The sequence below is a fragment of the Nomascus leucogenys genome, chromosome 14 (genome assembly GCF_006542625.1).
Source record: "Nomascus leucogenys isolate Asia chromosome 14, Asia_NLE_v1, whole genome shotgun sequence".
Classification (NCBI taxonomy): Eukaryota; Metazoa; Chordata; class Mammalia; order Primates; family Hylobatidae; genus Nomascus; species Nomascus leucogenys.
This window is the reverse complement of record NC_044394.1, coordinates 68638252-68654728: the sequence shown is the minus strand read 5'-3', so window position 1 is coordinate 68654728 and position 16477 is coordinate 68638252. Positions and strand designations below refer to the sequence as shown.

General features: G+C 37.3%; 1 protein-coding gene across 1 annotated transcript in view; it reads right to left on the bottom strand.

Moving 5' to 3' along the window:
- The window catches only part of DNAH6 (dynein axonemal heavy chain 6), a 354720-nt gene that overhangs the window by 166075 nt on the left and 172168 nt on the right, over positions 1–16477 (bottom strand). The window contains exons 33-35 of the mRNA XM_030828117.1: positions 15576–15683; positions 3862–4417; positions 2968–3090 (exon numbers count right to left, since the gene is read on the bottom strand). Coding sequence (XP_030683977.1) covers positions 2968–3090; positions 3862–4417; positions 15576–15683 — 787 coding nt within the window. The remainder of the gene's footprint in view (positions 1–2967; positions 3091–3861; positions 4418–15575; positions 15684–16477) is intronic.

Genomic DNA, 16477 nt, shown 5'->3' with positions numbered 1-16477 from the left:
TCTAAATTGACAAAACAAAACAAATAAAACTGGAACTCATAGGTAATTATAGCAAAGTTGCAGGATATGAGGTTAACATATACAAGTCAATCATTTTCTTAGACACCAGCGAGGAGCAATTGGAATTTGAAATTAAAAATATAACACAATTTACATTAGTGCCAAAAATCAATTAACTATAAATATAACAAAATATGTAGTAGATCTATATAAGACAAGCTATAATACTCTGATGAAACAAGCTAAAGAACTACCAAATAAATGGAGACAAATACCACATTCACGGACAGGAAGACTAAATAGTCTTAAGATGTCAATTTCTCTGATGTTATCTATAAATTCAACACAATCTCAGTTAAAATTCCAGCAAGTTACTTTGTGGATTAATTGACAAACTGATTCTAAAGTTTATATGGAAAGGCAAAAGACCCAGAATAACCAACACAACAATGAAGAAAAAGAACAAAGTTGAAAAACTGACACTACCCAACTTCAAGACTTACTATACAGCTGCAGTAATCAAGACAGTGGGTTATTGGTGAAAGAATGGACAAGTAGATCAATGGAACAGAATGGAGAGCACAGAAATAGACCTACATAAATACAGTCAATTGATTTTTAACAAAAAAGCAAAGGCAATCCGATGGAGAAAGGACAGTCTTTTCAACAAATGGTGCTGGAACAACTGGATATACACATGCAAAAAAACGAATCTAGACACAGACCTTATACCCTTCCTAAAAATTAACTGAAAATGGATTATAAGTGTAAAGCACAAAATATACAGTTTTTAGAAGATAACAGGAGAAAATCTACATGACTTTGGGCTTGGTGATGACTTTCTAGGTATGACACCAAAGGCACCATCCATGAGAGAAAAAACTGGTAAGTTGAATTTCATTAAAATTAACTTCTACTCTGTGAAACACACTGTTACGAGAATAGAAGATGAAATATTTATACAATCGGAAGAGAAACCAGAGTATTGTTAAGAAAATAAAAAGACAAGCCATAGACCAGGAGAAAATATTTGCAAAAGATATAATCTGATAAAGAATTGAATTCAAAATATATAAAGAACTCTTAAAATTCAATAATAAGAAAACAAACAACCCAATTTAAAAATGGGCCAAAGACCTTCCTTAATAGACACCTCACGAAATATGACCCATAGATAGCAAACAAACATATGAAAAGATGCTCAAACCATTTGTCATTAGAAATTGCAAATTAAAACAAGATACTATTACATGCCCATTAGAGTGCCTAAAATCCAAAACACGGACAATGCCAAATGCTGGCAAGGATGTGAACAACAGGAGTTCTCATTCATTATTGGTGGGAATGCAAAATGATACAGCCACATTAGAAGACAGTCTGACAGTTTCTTACAAAGCTAAACATACACTAAATAATTCAGCAACCACATTCCTAGGTATTTACCCAAATGTGAAAACTATGTCCACACAAAAACCTGCACATTAATGCTTATTAAGAGTTTAATTCATAATTGCCAAAACTTGGAAGCAACCAAGATGTCTTTCAGTAGGTGAATTGGCACATGAACTGTGGTGGTACATTCATACAAAAAATATTATCCAATGCTAAAAAGAAATAAGCTACCAAACCACAGAAAGACATGGAAGTATCTTAAATGAATATTACCAAGTGAAAAAAGCCAGTCTGAAAAGGCTATGTACTATATGATTTCAACTGTGTAACATTTTAGAAAAGGTAAAATTACAGAGATAGTAAAAAGATCAGTGGTTGCAGGGGTTAAGGGATGGGGAGGAGGGATGAATATGTAGAGCTTAGAGGATTTTTAGAGCAATGAAACTATTCTGCCTGATACTATAATGGTGGAAACATGACATTATGCATTTTTCAAAACCCATGAATTGTACACAGAGTGAACTCTAACATAAACTATGCACTTTGGTTAATAATAATGTATCAATACTGGTTCACCATTTATGCAGTGTTAATAATAGGTGAAACTGTTTGGGGGTGAGGGAGTACATGGGAACTCTCATTTCTGTTCAATTTTTCTATAAACTTAAAACTGCCCTAAGCACAAAATGTGTTAATTTTTTAAAAAGTGAATTCAGAAAAGTTAAAAATCTTAAGGTAGCCAATGATAAACTCTCAATTCTGAGAATTACTGTCTTTAATAAGGTACTCTGAGACTAGACAAAATGTTGATGCCTAAAAAGGAGGAAAACAATAGTTTTCTGGCTCATCTTTGGAGGGGGAGAGGCAGAGATGAAGATGGCTTATTTGGAGTAGGGGATGAGATATGGGGGAAACATCTCAAAGGACTACTTGTTAAGCTAAACTAAAGAGAAAAATCCTGTGTTAGAATGGAGAAGCTACAGAAAGTAGTACGAAAATGAGTTGTTTTGAATAACAATGTATAAGCTTTCCTTCACTTTGGGTGGAATTGTACCTCTGAGGTTAGAATGTGTCTTAGGTCTTGCACCTACAATTGGGGTAGGATGTAAATGGGTTTTCTTTTATCTTTGGCTGTCATAGGTGTTAGGGGCTCTGAAAATCCAAAAACAATGACAGTTAGGGTCTGGACTTAAATATTCTTTTTCTTCATTTTGGTTCCTTTTATTACTCCCAAGCTTTCTGCAAAGTCTCAATGCCTCAGGTTGTTGTAGCTATGGTTTTAGGGACTCAAAAAAGTGGCTTGTGTTTGTAGTCTGGGGAGAAGCCAGGCAGAATAGGCAGGAGGCAGGGTGAGTAGGCAGGCTGGTAGGCTGGGGTAACAAGAAATGAGGACAGATGTGGGGAGTATATAAACATTCCTGGAGGATTCCAGGAATTCACAGGGAGGACTAGGTAAAATAATGAAGTCCCCTACAATCAAGCACCATGAGTCCTTAACCTATTGTTATTTGTGCACTAGAAGGCAACGTGAGTCCTGACAGATGGAGATATTGGGAAATATCTGATTGCACTTACTTTTTTAGAAATACCCTTCATCCAAGTTTTAACATAAGGCATCCATTTCAGTTCTTCAGGATCCACAAACACCATTCCACATCGACTGACTGTTGCAGGGGAGGCAACCCGCAGATCTTGCACCTAAAGTTGAAAAAAGTTGAACAGGAAACAGCTAATATGATACTTCCATATTTCTCCAACTTCAGTGTTCACACATATAAAATGATTCACTATTTTAAAGTCTAACTTAACACTGAAAGGCTTTATGTGGAAGAGAGTGGGAGAGCAATAAGTAATTAGAAATGGAGGAAGAAAGTTAAATGAGGTACAAGGTGAAAAAAATTCGCACAAGTACAGGAGGATACTGTCAAATTCTATGGGCAGGGCTAGTTATTTTTTCCTTTCTTCTCTTTGATTTTCTCTTTTCTCCTTTTCATTCTTGTATTAGAATCCCTAGCATGTAGTAGGCATTCAATCAGTATTTGATGAATGAATAGAACACAGGTGGCATCCTTCATAACATTTGTACATGTACTTGGTCCACATACCTCTCCCAATCCCTCATCAAATATTCATATCATAGTGGGATAATTTATTCTTATTAAATATAATAATTTTTAAATTTAAAATGCATTTCAAATGATACAAAGCTCTCCTCTCTCTCTCTTGTTCTCTCTCTCTCTCTCTCTCTCTCAGGGAGGCCAGAATTTATTGTACTTCCTATTTATAGAGAAAAGAACATTTGAGATTTGACTGCCAACCTTTTACAAAAGGATGATTTAATAAGTAAGTAAACAGAACACAATAATAGACATTATAGATAGTAAAGGCTACATCAGTGTGAGAAAAAGATGTAATGACAGTATGCCAATTTAATGAATGATTTCACTCCACAGTAATGTGTACACTTACCTCAAAAAGCATGTGAATTTGAGGTGTGAGTTTAATCCTCTCACTGTTAGCCAGGCAAAGCATCTTGTTATCATCCAGCACTGTATTCATGTTTTCAATCCAAAGAGCATCTACTGGCCCATCACTGATGATCCATTTATGGTCTTCTGAAGTATCATTCACAGCTGCTCGGACACTTAGTGCCATTAAACCATCTTTCCATTCCAAGGTTAAGTTATTAACCTCTCCATATAATTCACCCATGGTAATTGATTTAGGGTTGAGAACATATGTTTTAACTGCTTGGTAAAAGGGATTTTCTATCCCGAGTTTTTGTAAAGTCCCTAAAGTTTCTGCTAGTATTCTGTAAACTGTGGTCTTGCCACCTCCTGTTGGCCCGACTAACATAACACCATGCCTTACTAGCATAGTTTCATAAAACTGTATCACCTTTCTAACCATACACATCTCAGGCTGAAGATTTTGTCCATTCATGACATCCACAATTGTTGATTGTAAAATACCATAATCATGTTCTGGAATCTGGACTCCAGGAAAAAGGTCAGATATGATTCCACTGTCAAAACAAAAATAAAATCAATTAGGAAGAACTGGTCATTGATATTTTCCCATATTTGTTACAATCAATGAAATATTATGAGTCTTATTGTGTCTCATTGATCTTTCTCTTCTGAACATGTACAGTATTAGTTTGTCCTATGTGCTGTACCAGAATCTATCATTTCTCTGATATCATGCATGATTTTGTTTCCTGTATAGTAGACCAATGTTCCTAAGTATATTAGGAGCTTCTTGGGAGTAAGCGGTATCTCTTATGTTTCTTTCTGTATTTCCCACAGTACATGGCATAGTACCAAACATATAGAAGGTGATGAACTTATTTTTAATTATTAAAAAAATTATAAAATATCTCACTTAAAAATTTAAAATTATTTAAAAATTATATTTAAAAATTAAATTTATAGCTCAACTTTTCCTAAAATCACTTACATATACTCATTAACTGTATGTGGCTATTCAGAAAAATAAGATGAATATATAATTAAAATTAGTATCATGCAAGAAGGGAGGAAGGAAAAATGTGACTATTCCTATAGGAAACAGTATGAGATGTTTCTATGGGAAAAAAGAAGCTAAATCTTTACCTCATATTATATACACAAATACATTTGTGATACAGTTAAAACCGTACATAAAGTGATGAAAGTACTAGAAGAAAGTACAAGAGCTAAATTTTGCAACATTGTGGTAAGGCGATCTTTCTAAGAAAGGCAGGAAACCTACAACTGTAAAAAAAAGTTGACAGTGAAAAAAGAAAAACAGACAAAAATCAAACTTCTGTGAGATAAAAAGCTTTATATACAAACTTAAAGCATGAATGAGAGGCTTAGAAAAACATTCCCAATGTTTATATCAGATAAAGGCTATGAGTTTCTATAAATCAATAAGTAAGAGTACAATAGGAACATGCTCCAAGAATAATAATTATAAATAAATAATGAACATAGGAAATGATGCCCAATGACTCTAATAGTTAAAGAAATGAACATTAAAATAGGCTACTACATTTGGCTTCTCTTTAAAACACTTATGGGGAAACAGGTGCCTTCATAAAACCACTTATGTTAATGTAAAAGGGTAAGTCATCTTTGGAGGACAATTTGATTTAATCTATTTAAATAAAAAATGTGCAAACCCTATGACCTAGGAAACTTACTTCCAGGAATCTCCCCTGTAGAAATATCATACGTGTGCAAAGATATATGTATAGGAATATTCATTATTAGAGTAGAAAACAATTAGGAAAAAATCTAAATGTCCATATGTAAGACCTTTCACATTAAAGTAGTTCTACAGGTTTATTATGTCTCAAAGTACCGTCTTATATAATAGCAATCTAGCAGCAGTAAAAAAAAAATAGACTCATGCATATATACTAACATGAAAAAAATGCTCATGATATATAACGAATTGAAAAAGCAACAGCTGTAAAAATAGAAATGTATTAAAGGTAATACATGAAAGTGTCAACCAACTTATTTCTCCAGAAAGATGGAACAGATTTACTTTTCCCTATTCCTTCCATTAAGTACAACTAAAATCCCTGTACATTAAGTAAAATAAATAAAAGAAGACTCTGAAAGGTAGAGAGAAGTCAGACTGGCTAGGTACCTTAAGATGCAAGCAATAACACAGTGACGAGTCCCTTGTGTCTCTTTGTCTTTTACATCCTGGCAATCCAGAAATGCCAATGGGCACAGATTAAAAAAAAAAGCCCCAGGAAAAGCTTACTGTCTTTATCCAAAGGACCAGGAAAGGGGCAGCCCAGCATGACAGAAAACATTTAGGCAATAACTGCTCTACTGTAACCAAACACCACAGAAAAATCCTGAGGTATTTATTCCTACCCTCACCAGCAGACACTGAGTGCGGAGCCCAGACTTCCACTCTAGCTAGGGTGTTAACAAGTCTCCTGAAATTCCTCCTCTCATTCCGCAACGGTGTCAGAGAAGGCCAAATAGGGATGTACTTTCATCCTCACTGGGAAGTAATGATGCCCCCTTTGGTATTAGTGGAGACCATATGGGAAGCCTAGACTTCCAGCCCTACCCAGGAATAATGAAGCACCCCTTCCTCTCTTTGACGGGTGGAATCAGAGGAGGCTCAGTGGAGAGTCAGGACTTTCACCACTGTCCAGAGGTAATAAAGCTGTCTTCCCTTGTGGCATCAGTGGAGGTCACGTGGGGAGCAGTAATGAGGCGCTTCTACTCTTCTATCCAGGACAATGTCACTGGAGGACTGCCAGGGAGCTGGAACTCCCACCTCTACACAGCAGAAATGACTGCTCCCACCAGATATCAATAAAGCTTGAATTCTATCCCCACCTGGCAGTAACAAAGTTGCATTTCTAATTTCTCTTGCTGGTGTGGCATCAGGAAAAGCCAGATAAAACAAGTTTAAATAAGATCTAGAGTCTCATAACATAATACCTCAGATAAGTAGGTTTCAATGAAAATCATTCATCGTATCAAAAGCCAGAAAGATATCAAATTGAACTAAGAGAGACAATCAATAGATGCTAACACTGAGATGAGAGAAACGTTAAAACTGTCTGACAAATTTATTTTATTTATTAAGGGATAGGGTCTCACTGTACTGCCCAGGCTGGCCTTGAACTCCTGGGTTCAAACAGTCTTCCTGCCTCAGCCTTCTGACTAGCCAGGACTATAGGTACATGTGACTACACACAGGTGAGATCATTATCTTAAAATAGACATCATAAAAATGTTTTAAGTACCCATTATGAACACAATAGAAACAAAAGAATATAAGGACGTCTCAGCCAAAAAAAAAAAAAAATACAGAGAGCCTATTAGAAATTTTAGAACTGAAGAAATACAATAACAAAAAAATCAATAGATGGGTTCAAGAGCAAAATGGAAGGGATAGAGGAAAGATTTGGTAAACTGCAAGATAGCATAATAGAAGTCACCCAATCTGAACAAGACAGAGAATATTGTCTGAAAAAAGAAATGAGCAGCCCTTGGGGACCTATGGAAATATAACAAAAGATCTAACATTTGTGTCACTGGAGTCTCAAATGATGGGGAAAGATGAAGGAGCTGAAGAAGTATTCAGAGAAATAATGACTGAAAATGTCACACATTTGCCAAAAAGCATGAACCTACAGATTTAAGAAGTTGATCAAATCTCAAACAGAATAAACTCGAAGAAATCCATATGAAGATACAACATAGTCAAACTTCTAAAAATGGAAGACAAAGAAAACAATTTTAGCAGCAGCCAGAAGAAAAAAAAAATGAAACCTAACCAGCAGGGGAAAAAACCATAAAATGACAACAGAATTCTCATCAGAGATCATGGAGGCTGACAGGAAGTCATACATCTTTTTTAAAAAACGTTTTATTTTCAGTTCTGGGGTACATGTGCAGGATGTGCAGGTTTGTTACATAGGTAAATGTGTGCCATGGTGGTTTGCTGCACCTATCAACCCATCATTTTTCAGCTCCCACTTAAAAGTGAGAACATGTGGTGTTTGGTTTTCTGTTCCCGTGTTAGTTTGCTGAGGATAATGGTGTCCAGCTTCATCCATGTCCCTGAAAAGGAACATGATCTCATTCCTTTTTATGGCTGCACAGAATTTCATGGTGTACCTGGGAAGTATATGGTACAACAGCTTTCAAGTCCTGAAAGAACTGTCACTCCAGAATCCTATATCCAGGGAAAATATCCCTCTGGAATGAAGGGAAATCAAGACATTCTCAGATAAAGGGAAAGGAAATGAATTTGTAGCCAGCAGATCTACCATGAAGAATGGCTAAAGGAAAGTTCTCTAAGTAAAAAGAAAATGATGAAAGAAGCAAGCTTGGAGCATCAGAAAGGAAGAAAGAACATGAAAAATGAAAATACGAGCTCCTCTTATGAACAAGGTATTACCATTCATTGTGAAACTTAATCGTATATTTATATATAAGCATCCTTCAGAGATGCTGTGGGTTCAGTTTCAGACCACTACAATAAAGTGAATATAGCAATAAAGCAACTCATATGAATTTTTTGGTTTCTCAGTGCATATAAAATTTATCTTCATGCTATACTGTAGTCATTTAAGCATGCAATAGCATTATGTCTAAAAAATGTACATACCTTTATTTAAAAATGCTTTATTGCTAAAAAAGGCTAATGACCATCTGAGCCGTCGGCAAGTTGTAATCTTTTTGCTGGCAGAGGGTCTTACCTCAATGTTGATATCTGCTGACTGAGCAGGGTGGTAGTTGCTGAAGGCTGGAGTGACTGTGGCAATTTCTTAAAATAAGACAACAATAATGTTTGCCATGTTCATCGACTCTTTGTGAAAGATATCTATGTAGCATGTGATGCTGTTTGATAACATTTTACTCACAGCAGAACTTCTTTCAAAATTGAAGTCAGTTCTCTCAAATCCTTCCACTGCTTTATCAACTATATTTATATAACAGTCAGAGTCTTTTGTTGTCATTTTAACAACGTTCACAGCATCTTCACCAGGAATAGATCCCATCTCAGGAAACTACTTTCTTTGCTAATCCATAAGAAGCAACTCCTCATCCATTTACGTTTGATCATGAGATCGCAGCAATTCAGTCACATCTTCAGGCTCCACTTCCAATTCTAGTTCTCTTGCTATTTCCACCACATCTGTAGTTACTTCCTCCACTGAGGTCTTAAATCCCTCAAAATCATCCATGAGGGTTGGAATCAACTGTTCCCAAACTCTTATTATGTTGACATTCTGTCTTACCATGAATCATTAATATTCTTAATGATATCTAGAATGATGAATCCTTTTCAGACGGTTTTTAAATTAACTTTGCCTGGATCCATTAGAGAAATCACTATCTATGGCAGATAGAGCATCACAAAATATGTTACTTAAATAATAAGACTTGAAAGTTGAAAGTACTCCTTGATCCATGGGCTACAGAATGGATGTTGTGTTAGCAGACATGAAAACAACATTCGTCTCCTCGTACATCTCCCTCAGAAGCCTTGAGTGACCAGGTTCATTGCCAATGAGCAGTAATATTTTAAAAGGAGTTTTTTTTTTTTTTTTCTGAGCAGTAGCTCTCAATGGTGATTTAGCCCTTTTCTCATTTAGAACAAAAAACGGCAGCTCACTGCCAGCGCTCATTTAATTTTACATAAACATGCTCTTTGAGGCTGAAGCAAATCTGACTGCTTTTCAGTGTGAAAATAAAATATAAAAACTGTTCTTGGAGTTATTTCTAAACAGAACCAGCATTAGAATCATCCAAATCATCAGAGTCATCTATTTTGGAAAAATCAGATTCATCAAATGAATCTTGGGCCAACAACTATTAAAAAAACAATGTTAACATCATGCATAGGAATGTTATGCTTTCTAGGATTTGACATTTTCAGTGATCAAGAACTACTATGTTTTGTAAGCGGAAATACCACTACTAAAAACAGAATGCTATAGAATGATGCCTTTTGTTTCCAAAGTCAGTATACTAGAGCAATGTGAAAATAATAATAAAAGTGAGATAATTCATGGCAAAGTTATCTCGGGTTAAATTCTACAGCCACAAGTGCTGCCAGCGAGTACTCTTGGGGCAAATGGGAAAAGGGTTAAAATATTCAGTAAACCATTCTCTAAACAGACATGCTGTCATCCATGCCTTGTTGTTTCATTTTTAGAGCACAGGCAGAGTAGATTTAGTGTAATTCTTAAGGGCCCTAGGGTTTTTGGAGTGGTAAATGAGCATCGGCTTTAACTTAAAGCCACCAGTTGCTTTAGCCCCTAACTAGAGTCAGCCTGGCCTTTAAAGCTTTGAAGCCAGGTGTTAGTTTCTCGTTTTTCACTATGAAAGTCCTATATGGCATCATCCTCTAATAGAAGGCTGTTTTATCTACATTAAAAATCTGTTGCTTAGTGTAGCCACCTTCATCAGTGTTCTTAGCTAGATCTGGATAACTTACTGCAGCCTCTACATCAGCATTTGCTACTTTACCTTGTACCTTATGTTATGGAAATAGCTTCTTTGCTTCAGCTTCATGAAGGAACCTTCATGAAGCTAGCTAGGAAAAGAAGTTTGAAGCTAGCTACTTCACCAGGAGTAGATCCCATTGCAAGAAACACTTTTGGCCGGGTATGGTGGCTCATACCTGTAATCCCAGCACTTTGGGAGGCTGAGGCGGGCTAATCACTTGAGGCCAGGAGTTCAAGACCAGCCTGGCCAACATGGTGAAACTCTGTCTCTACCAAAAATACAAAATTAGCCAGGGTTGGTGGCATGTGCCTGTAGTCCCATCTACTTGGGAGACTGAGGCAGGAGAATTGCTTGAACCTGGGAGGCAGAGGTTGCAGGGAGCCAAGATTGTGTCACTGCACTCCAGCTTGGGTGACAGAGTGAGACTATCTCAAAGCAAACAAACAAACAAAAAAATGACTTTCTTTGCTAATCTATAAGAAGCAACTCCTCATCCATGCAGGTTTTATTATGAGATTGCAGCAATTCAGTCACATGTCTGCTAGCTTTGAACTTTTCTTCTGCAGCTTCCTCACCACTCTCTCCTCCTTTATAGAAGTGAAAAGAGTTAGGGCCTTGATCTGGATTAGGCTTTGGCTTAATAGAATGTTGTGGCTGGTTTAATCTTTTATCCAGACCGCTAAAACTTTCTCCATATCAGCAATAAGGTTACTTTCTCTTTCTTATCATTCATGTATTCACTGGAGTAGCACTTTTAATTTCTTTCAATATCTTTTCCTTCGCATTCACAATTAGGCTATTTGGCACAAGAGGCCTAGCTTTCAGCCTATCTTGGCTTTAGACATGCCTTCCTCACTAAGCTTAATTGTTTCCAGCTTTTGATTTAAGGTGAGAGGTGTGTGACTCTCCCTTTCACTTGAACACTACAGACCATTGTAGGGTCATTATTTGGCCTAATTTCAATATTATTGTGTCTCAGAGAAGAGGGAGGCCCAAGGAGAAGGAGAGAGATGGGAGAATGGCTGTCTGTGGACCAGTCAGAGCACACACATTTATCAATTAAGTTTGCTGTCATGTATGGGTGCAGTTTGTGGTGCTCCCAGAACAACTGCAATAGTAACATCAAAGATCACTGATCACAGATCACCATAACAGATACAATAATAAAAAAGTTGGAAATATTGTGAGAATTACTAAAATTGCCACATATACACATGGCGAACACAAGCTGTTGGAAAAATTGTGCTGATAAACTTGCTTCATGAAGGGTTGCTACAAACCTTCAATTTGTAAAATACATATCTGTGAAGTGCAGTAAAATGAAGTGGAATAAAATGAGGTATGCCTGTAGATACCTCTGCCCTCAACATTGGAGACACAGAAAGTCACATACACAGGATTACAACAAACTAGTATGGGAGCCAGTGCCAGGGTAGGAAAATGTGAGCTGTAATTGATAAATTGCTTGAGGCTAGATGTGGAGATGTCTGAGAGTTAAAAACTCCAGGCGCATCCAGTCATGGGGTGGAGGGGCACATCTTTTGTGAGTTTTACCTCTAGGAACTCAGCCAGGTTCTTGGAGTAAATATCTGAGAGAAATCCCATCATGTGAAAATTTTTGCAATCTATGCATCTGGCAAAGGTCTAATATCCAGCATCTATAAGGAACTTAAACAAATTTACAAGAAAAAACAAACAGCCCCATTACAAGGTGGGCAAAGTACATGAACAGGCACTTCTCAAAAGAAGACACCACACGTGGCCAACAAACATATGAAAAAAAGCTCAACATTACTGATCAGTAGAGAAATGCAAGTCAAAACCACAATGTGATACCATCTCATGCCAGTTAGAATGGCTATTATTATTATTATTACTATTTTTGAGATGGAGTTTCACTTTTGTTGTCCAGGCTGGAGTGCAATGGCACGATCTTGGCTTACTGCAACCTCCACCTCCCAGGTTCAAGTGATTCTCCTTCCTCAGCCTCCCAAGTAGCTGGGATTATAGGCATGTGCCACCACACCCAGCTAATTTTGTAGTTTTAGTAGAGATAGGGTTTCACCATATTGGTCAGGCTGGTCTCAAACTCCTGACCTCAGATGATCCACCTGCCTCGTCTTCCCAAAGTGTTGGGATTACAGGCACAAGCCACCATACCCGGCCTAGAATGGCTATTACTAAAAAGTCAAAAAACAACCGATGTTGGTGAGGTTGTGGAGAAAAAAGAATGGCTTTTACACTGTTGGTGTGAGTGTAAATTAGTTCAACCACTGTGGAAATCAGTTTAGTGATTCCCCAAAGAGCTAAAAACAGAACTACCATTTGACCCAGCAATCCCATTACTGGGTATATACTTAAAGAAATATGTCATTCCGTTATAAAGACACATGCATGTGTATGTTCATTGCAGCATTATTCAAAATAGCAAAGACATGTAACCAACCTAAAAGCCCATCAATGGTAGACTGGATAAAGAAAATGTGGTACATATGCACCTTGGAATAATACGCAGCCATAAAAAGGAATGAGATTATGTCCTTTGTAGGAACGTGGATGGAGCTGGAGGCCATTATCCTTAGCAAACTAATGCAGGAACAGAACACCAAATACTGTATGCTCTCACTTATAAGTAGGAGCTAAATGATGAGAGCACATGGACACATGGTGGGGAACAACACACACCGGAGCCTGTCGGAGGGTGGGGAGTGGGAAGAGGGAGAGGGTCAGGAAAAATAGCTAATGGATGCTCAGCTGAATGCCTGGGTGATGGGATGATCTGTGCAGCAAACCACCATGGCACTTGTTTACCTATGTAACAAACCTGTATATCCTGCACATGTACCCTGGACCTTAAAATAAAAGTTGGAAATGAAAAAAAAAATCACACACAAAAAAAAGAAATCTCTTCATGCTTCTGGCAGGGGAGGGGAAGAGAAACCATTCTGAAATAGGCTGGAGCACTCTGCTGTTCCTAACAAGAAGCCAGGAGAGTTAATCAGAGCCTAACCTGCTAGAGTTTTGTCAGAGCCTAACAGACCTGGGGGAAGGGAAACATCGACTCCTGCTGGCTCTAGCCTTTCACTGGGAGAAGGGAATTACCCAACTCTAGGCCACAGTAGCCACCCTGTACCACCTAACAGGGGGAGAAAAAAAGTGAGAAACACTGATGAAGCTTACAGTTCAAAGGCACAGGCTCATTAAAAGACTGAGTCCTAATCCTAGGACAATAGAACATTTTCCCTCCTGCTGCACCTTATCACTACATTACTTACAGCCAATTTACTTTTGGCCCAGTTCCTTTAACCAGTACATCATGTCCAGCTATCAAGAAAATATTATGAGAGATAATAAAAGGCAAACCCCCCCCCACAATTTGAAGAGACAGAGCAAGCAGTAGAAGTGGACATGCGAAGGATGCTGAAATTATCAGACAGGGATTTAGAGCAATAATGATTAATATGTGAAAGGCTCTAATGGATAAAATGGATAGCATACAGAAACAGCTGGGTGATATAAGCAGAGATATGGAAGCCAAAGAAAGAAGCAAAAAGAAATGCATTATAAAAACCAGCACACTATAACAGAGATGAAGAATGCCTTTGATAGGCTTATTAGTAGATTGGACTCAGCTGAGGAAAGTATCGCTGAGCTTGAGCGTACCTCAATAGAAACCTCTGAAACTAAAAAGTCAAGAGAATAAAGACTGGAAAAGCAACATAATACCCAAGAACCATGGTACAACTACAAAAGGAGTACCACGTGTGCAGTGGGAATACCAGAGGGTAAGAGAGGGAGAAAAGAACAGAAGAAATATTTGAAAGAATAATAACAGAATTTCCCCAAATTAATGTCACACACCAAACCTTAGATCCAGGAAACTCAGAAAACACTAAGCAGGATAAATACCTCAAAATTATACTGAGGCAGGTCATTTTAAAACCATAGAAAATTAAAGATAAAGAAAAAAATATAGAAAGAAGCCAGAAGGAAAAAAAAAACTCACTTTACCTATAGATGAGCAAAGATAAGAATTACATTTGACTTTTCCTCAGAAATTATGCAAGCAGGAAGAGAGTGGAGTGAAACATATGAGGGAAACCCCACCCACCTAGAATTCTGTCCCCTGTGAAATTATCCTTCAAAAGTGAAGAAGAAATAAAGACTTTCTCAGACAAATATGGAGAACATTTGTTGCCAGTAGTCTTGCCTTGCAAGAAATATTAAAAGAAGTTCTTTAGAAAGATGAAAAATAACAGGTCAGAAACTCTGATCTACCTAAAGGAAGAGCATGGAAGATGGAGTAATTGAAGGTAAAATGAAAATTTTTATTTTTCTTATTCTTAATTGATCTAACAGATAACAGTTTGTTCAAAATAGTCATAGCAACAATGTATGTGATTATGTATGCCTAGGTATGTATTATTTATGTGCTTATGTATGCTCATATACAAGTAAAATGAATGACAGCAATGACACAAGGGATGGAAGGGAGGAATTAGGATAGAAGGGAGAAATAGGATTGTTATTGTAAGGTACTCACACTTCTCATGAAATGGTATAGTGTTAATTGAAAGTGGGCTTAGATTAGTTGTAAATGTATATTGCAAAATCTAGGGCAACCACTGAAAAAAGTAAAAAAAAAAAAGAAAGAAAAGGAAATGGTCTAAATGGTATTAAGAAGTTTGGAGGGGGATAGCAAGATAAATAAATAAAAGAGTTGGAAAATGATTGTCTTTAGGAAGTGGGAGTTGGTGAAAGGCTGGGGACTGTTGCTTTCCATGAAACTAATTTGTGAAAGTATTTTTTAAAAACTATATACATGTAAAACTTAGAGAAACATAAAGTTAAATAACAAACAACGAAATGGATAAAAGCAATTGTATTTATGTTAAACCCCAAGTCTGACTTTTCTTGAGTCAGAAACTTCTCTTAGGTCAGGAACTTATGGCCAAATGCTAATTTGTACAGCACACAGTCTGGTGATAAATATTTTGATAAAAAAACACAAATGATTGTAATTATGCCCAAACTTTAGTATCTTCATTTTAAATGAGTATTTCTTAAACTGCAAAATAAGTTTCTCCAGAAAAGATAGGAAAGTTTTCAGCTTGTTAGAGAAAGAAATAATTGAAGAAAAGACTACCATTTGCCTCTACGTGATAGCCATATTTTACTTGGTAACATCTAGAAACTTACCTGAACAGAAGAGCATCATCTGTTAGAAATTTTGGCAAATTGGAGTCTCGTAAAGCTCTTATCAACACCACATCTTCATTTAGGTCTGGGTTTTCTCTTTTTAAAGATCTAAATTTAAAGGAATATTTCGGATAATACCACAAGAACGTAAGGTTGAATGTGATTTTCTAAACCTGTGGGGAGGGCAGAGCCCTTCCCCTGAGGATTCCTGCTAGAAGCAGAAGATCATTTTCCCTCATGTGTTCAGCGTTCATCTCCATCAGAGCATACTGACAAGTCCTGCAATGGCTATGCAGCCTTGAAGAGAATGACAAGGACATCTCAACACTCTCCCCAATCCCGATGTTATTCAACCTGAATTTATAGTTTCCTGAATACACCATGATGATTTCTATCCCTGTGATTTTCTTTTCTCCCTGCCCAGAATATCTTGCCTTGTTCTTTACCTGCTCTTATTTCCCCCTCAAAACCCAGCCCAGTGACTCCATTTTCTAGAAAGCTCCTGTCCTCTATACTCCTTCTCAGCGAACCTCGGGTGGGTGCAGCCCTGTTGCTGCCCTCCCTGCATCGCAGCTACATGACTGCACATTGGTCTGTCTCTATGACTCACTGGACTGTAGTTGTGCTCCTTCAGTGCAAGTGTATCTCAACTTCTTAGTATTCCTAGTCCTTAAATGGTCATCCTGTAAAGAGGGGACATACTATATCTGAGAGGTTAAAAGATAGACAGAGGGTAGGAAAGTGCAGGGAGATTTATGCAGAGCCCAGTGATGCAGGAGCCAGGCAGAGGGTTCCTGGATGTGCAGAACCTGAGTCAGTGAGTCATGGCCTAAGAGGAAGGACTAGAGATAAAATAGGTCTCCTCAGGTACTCTGGACAAGTTGGGGATTCCAGATATCGTA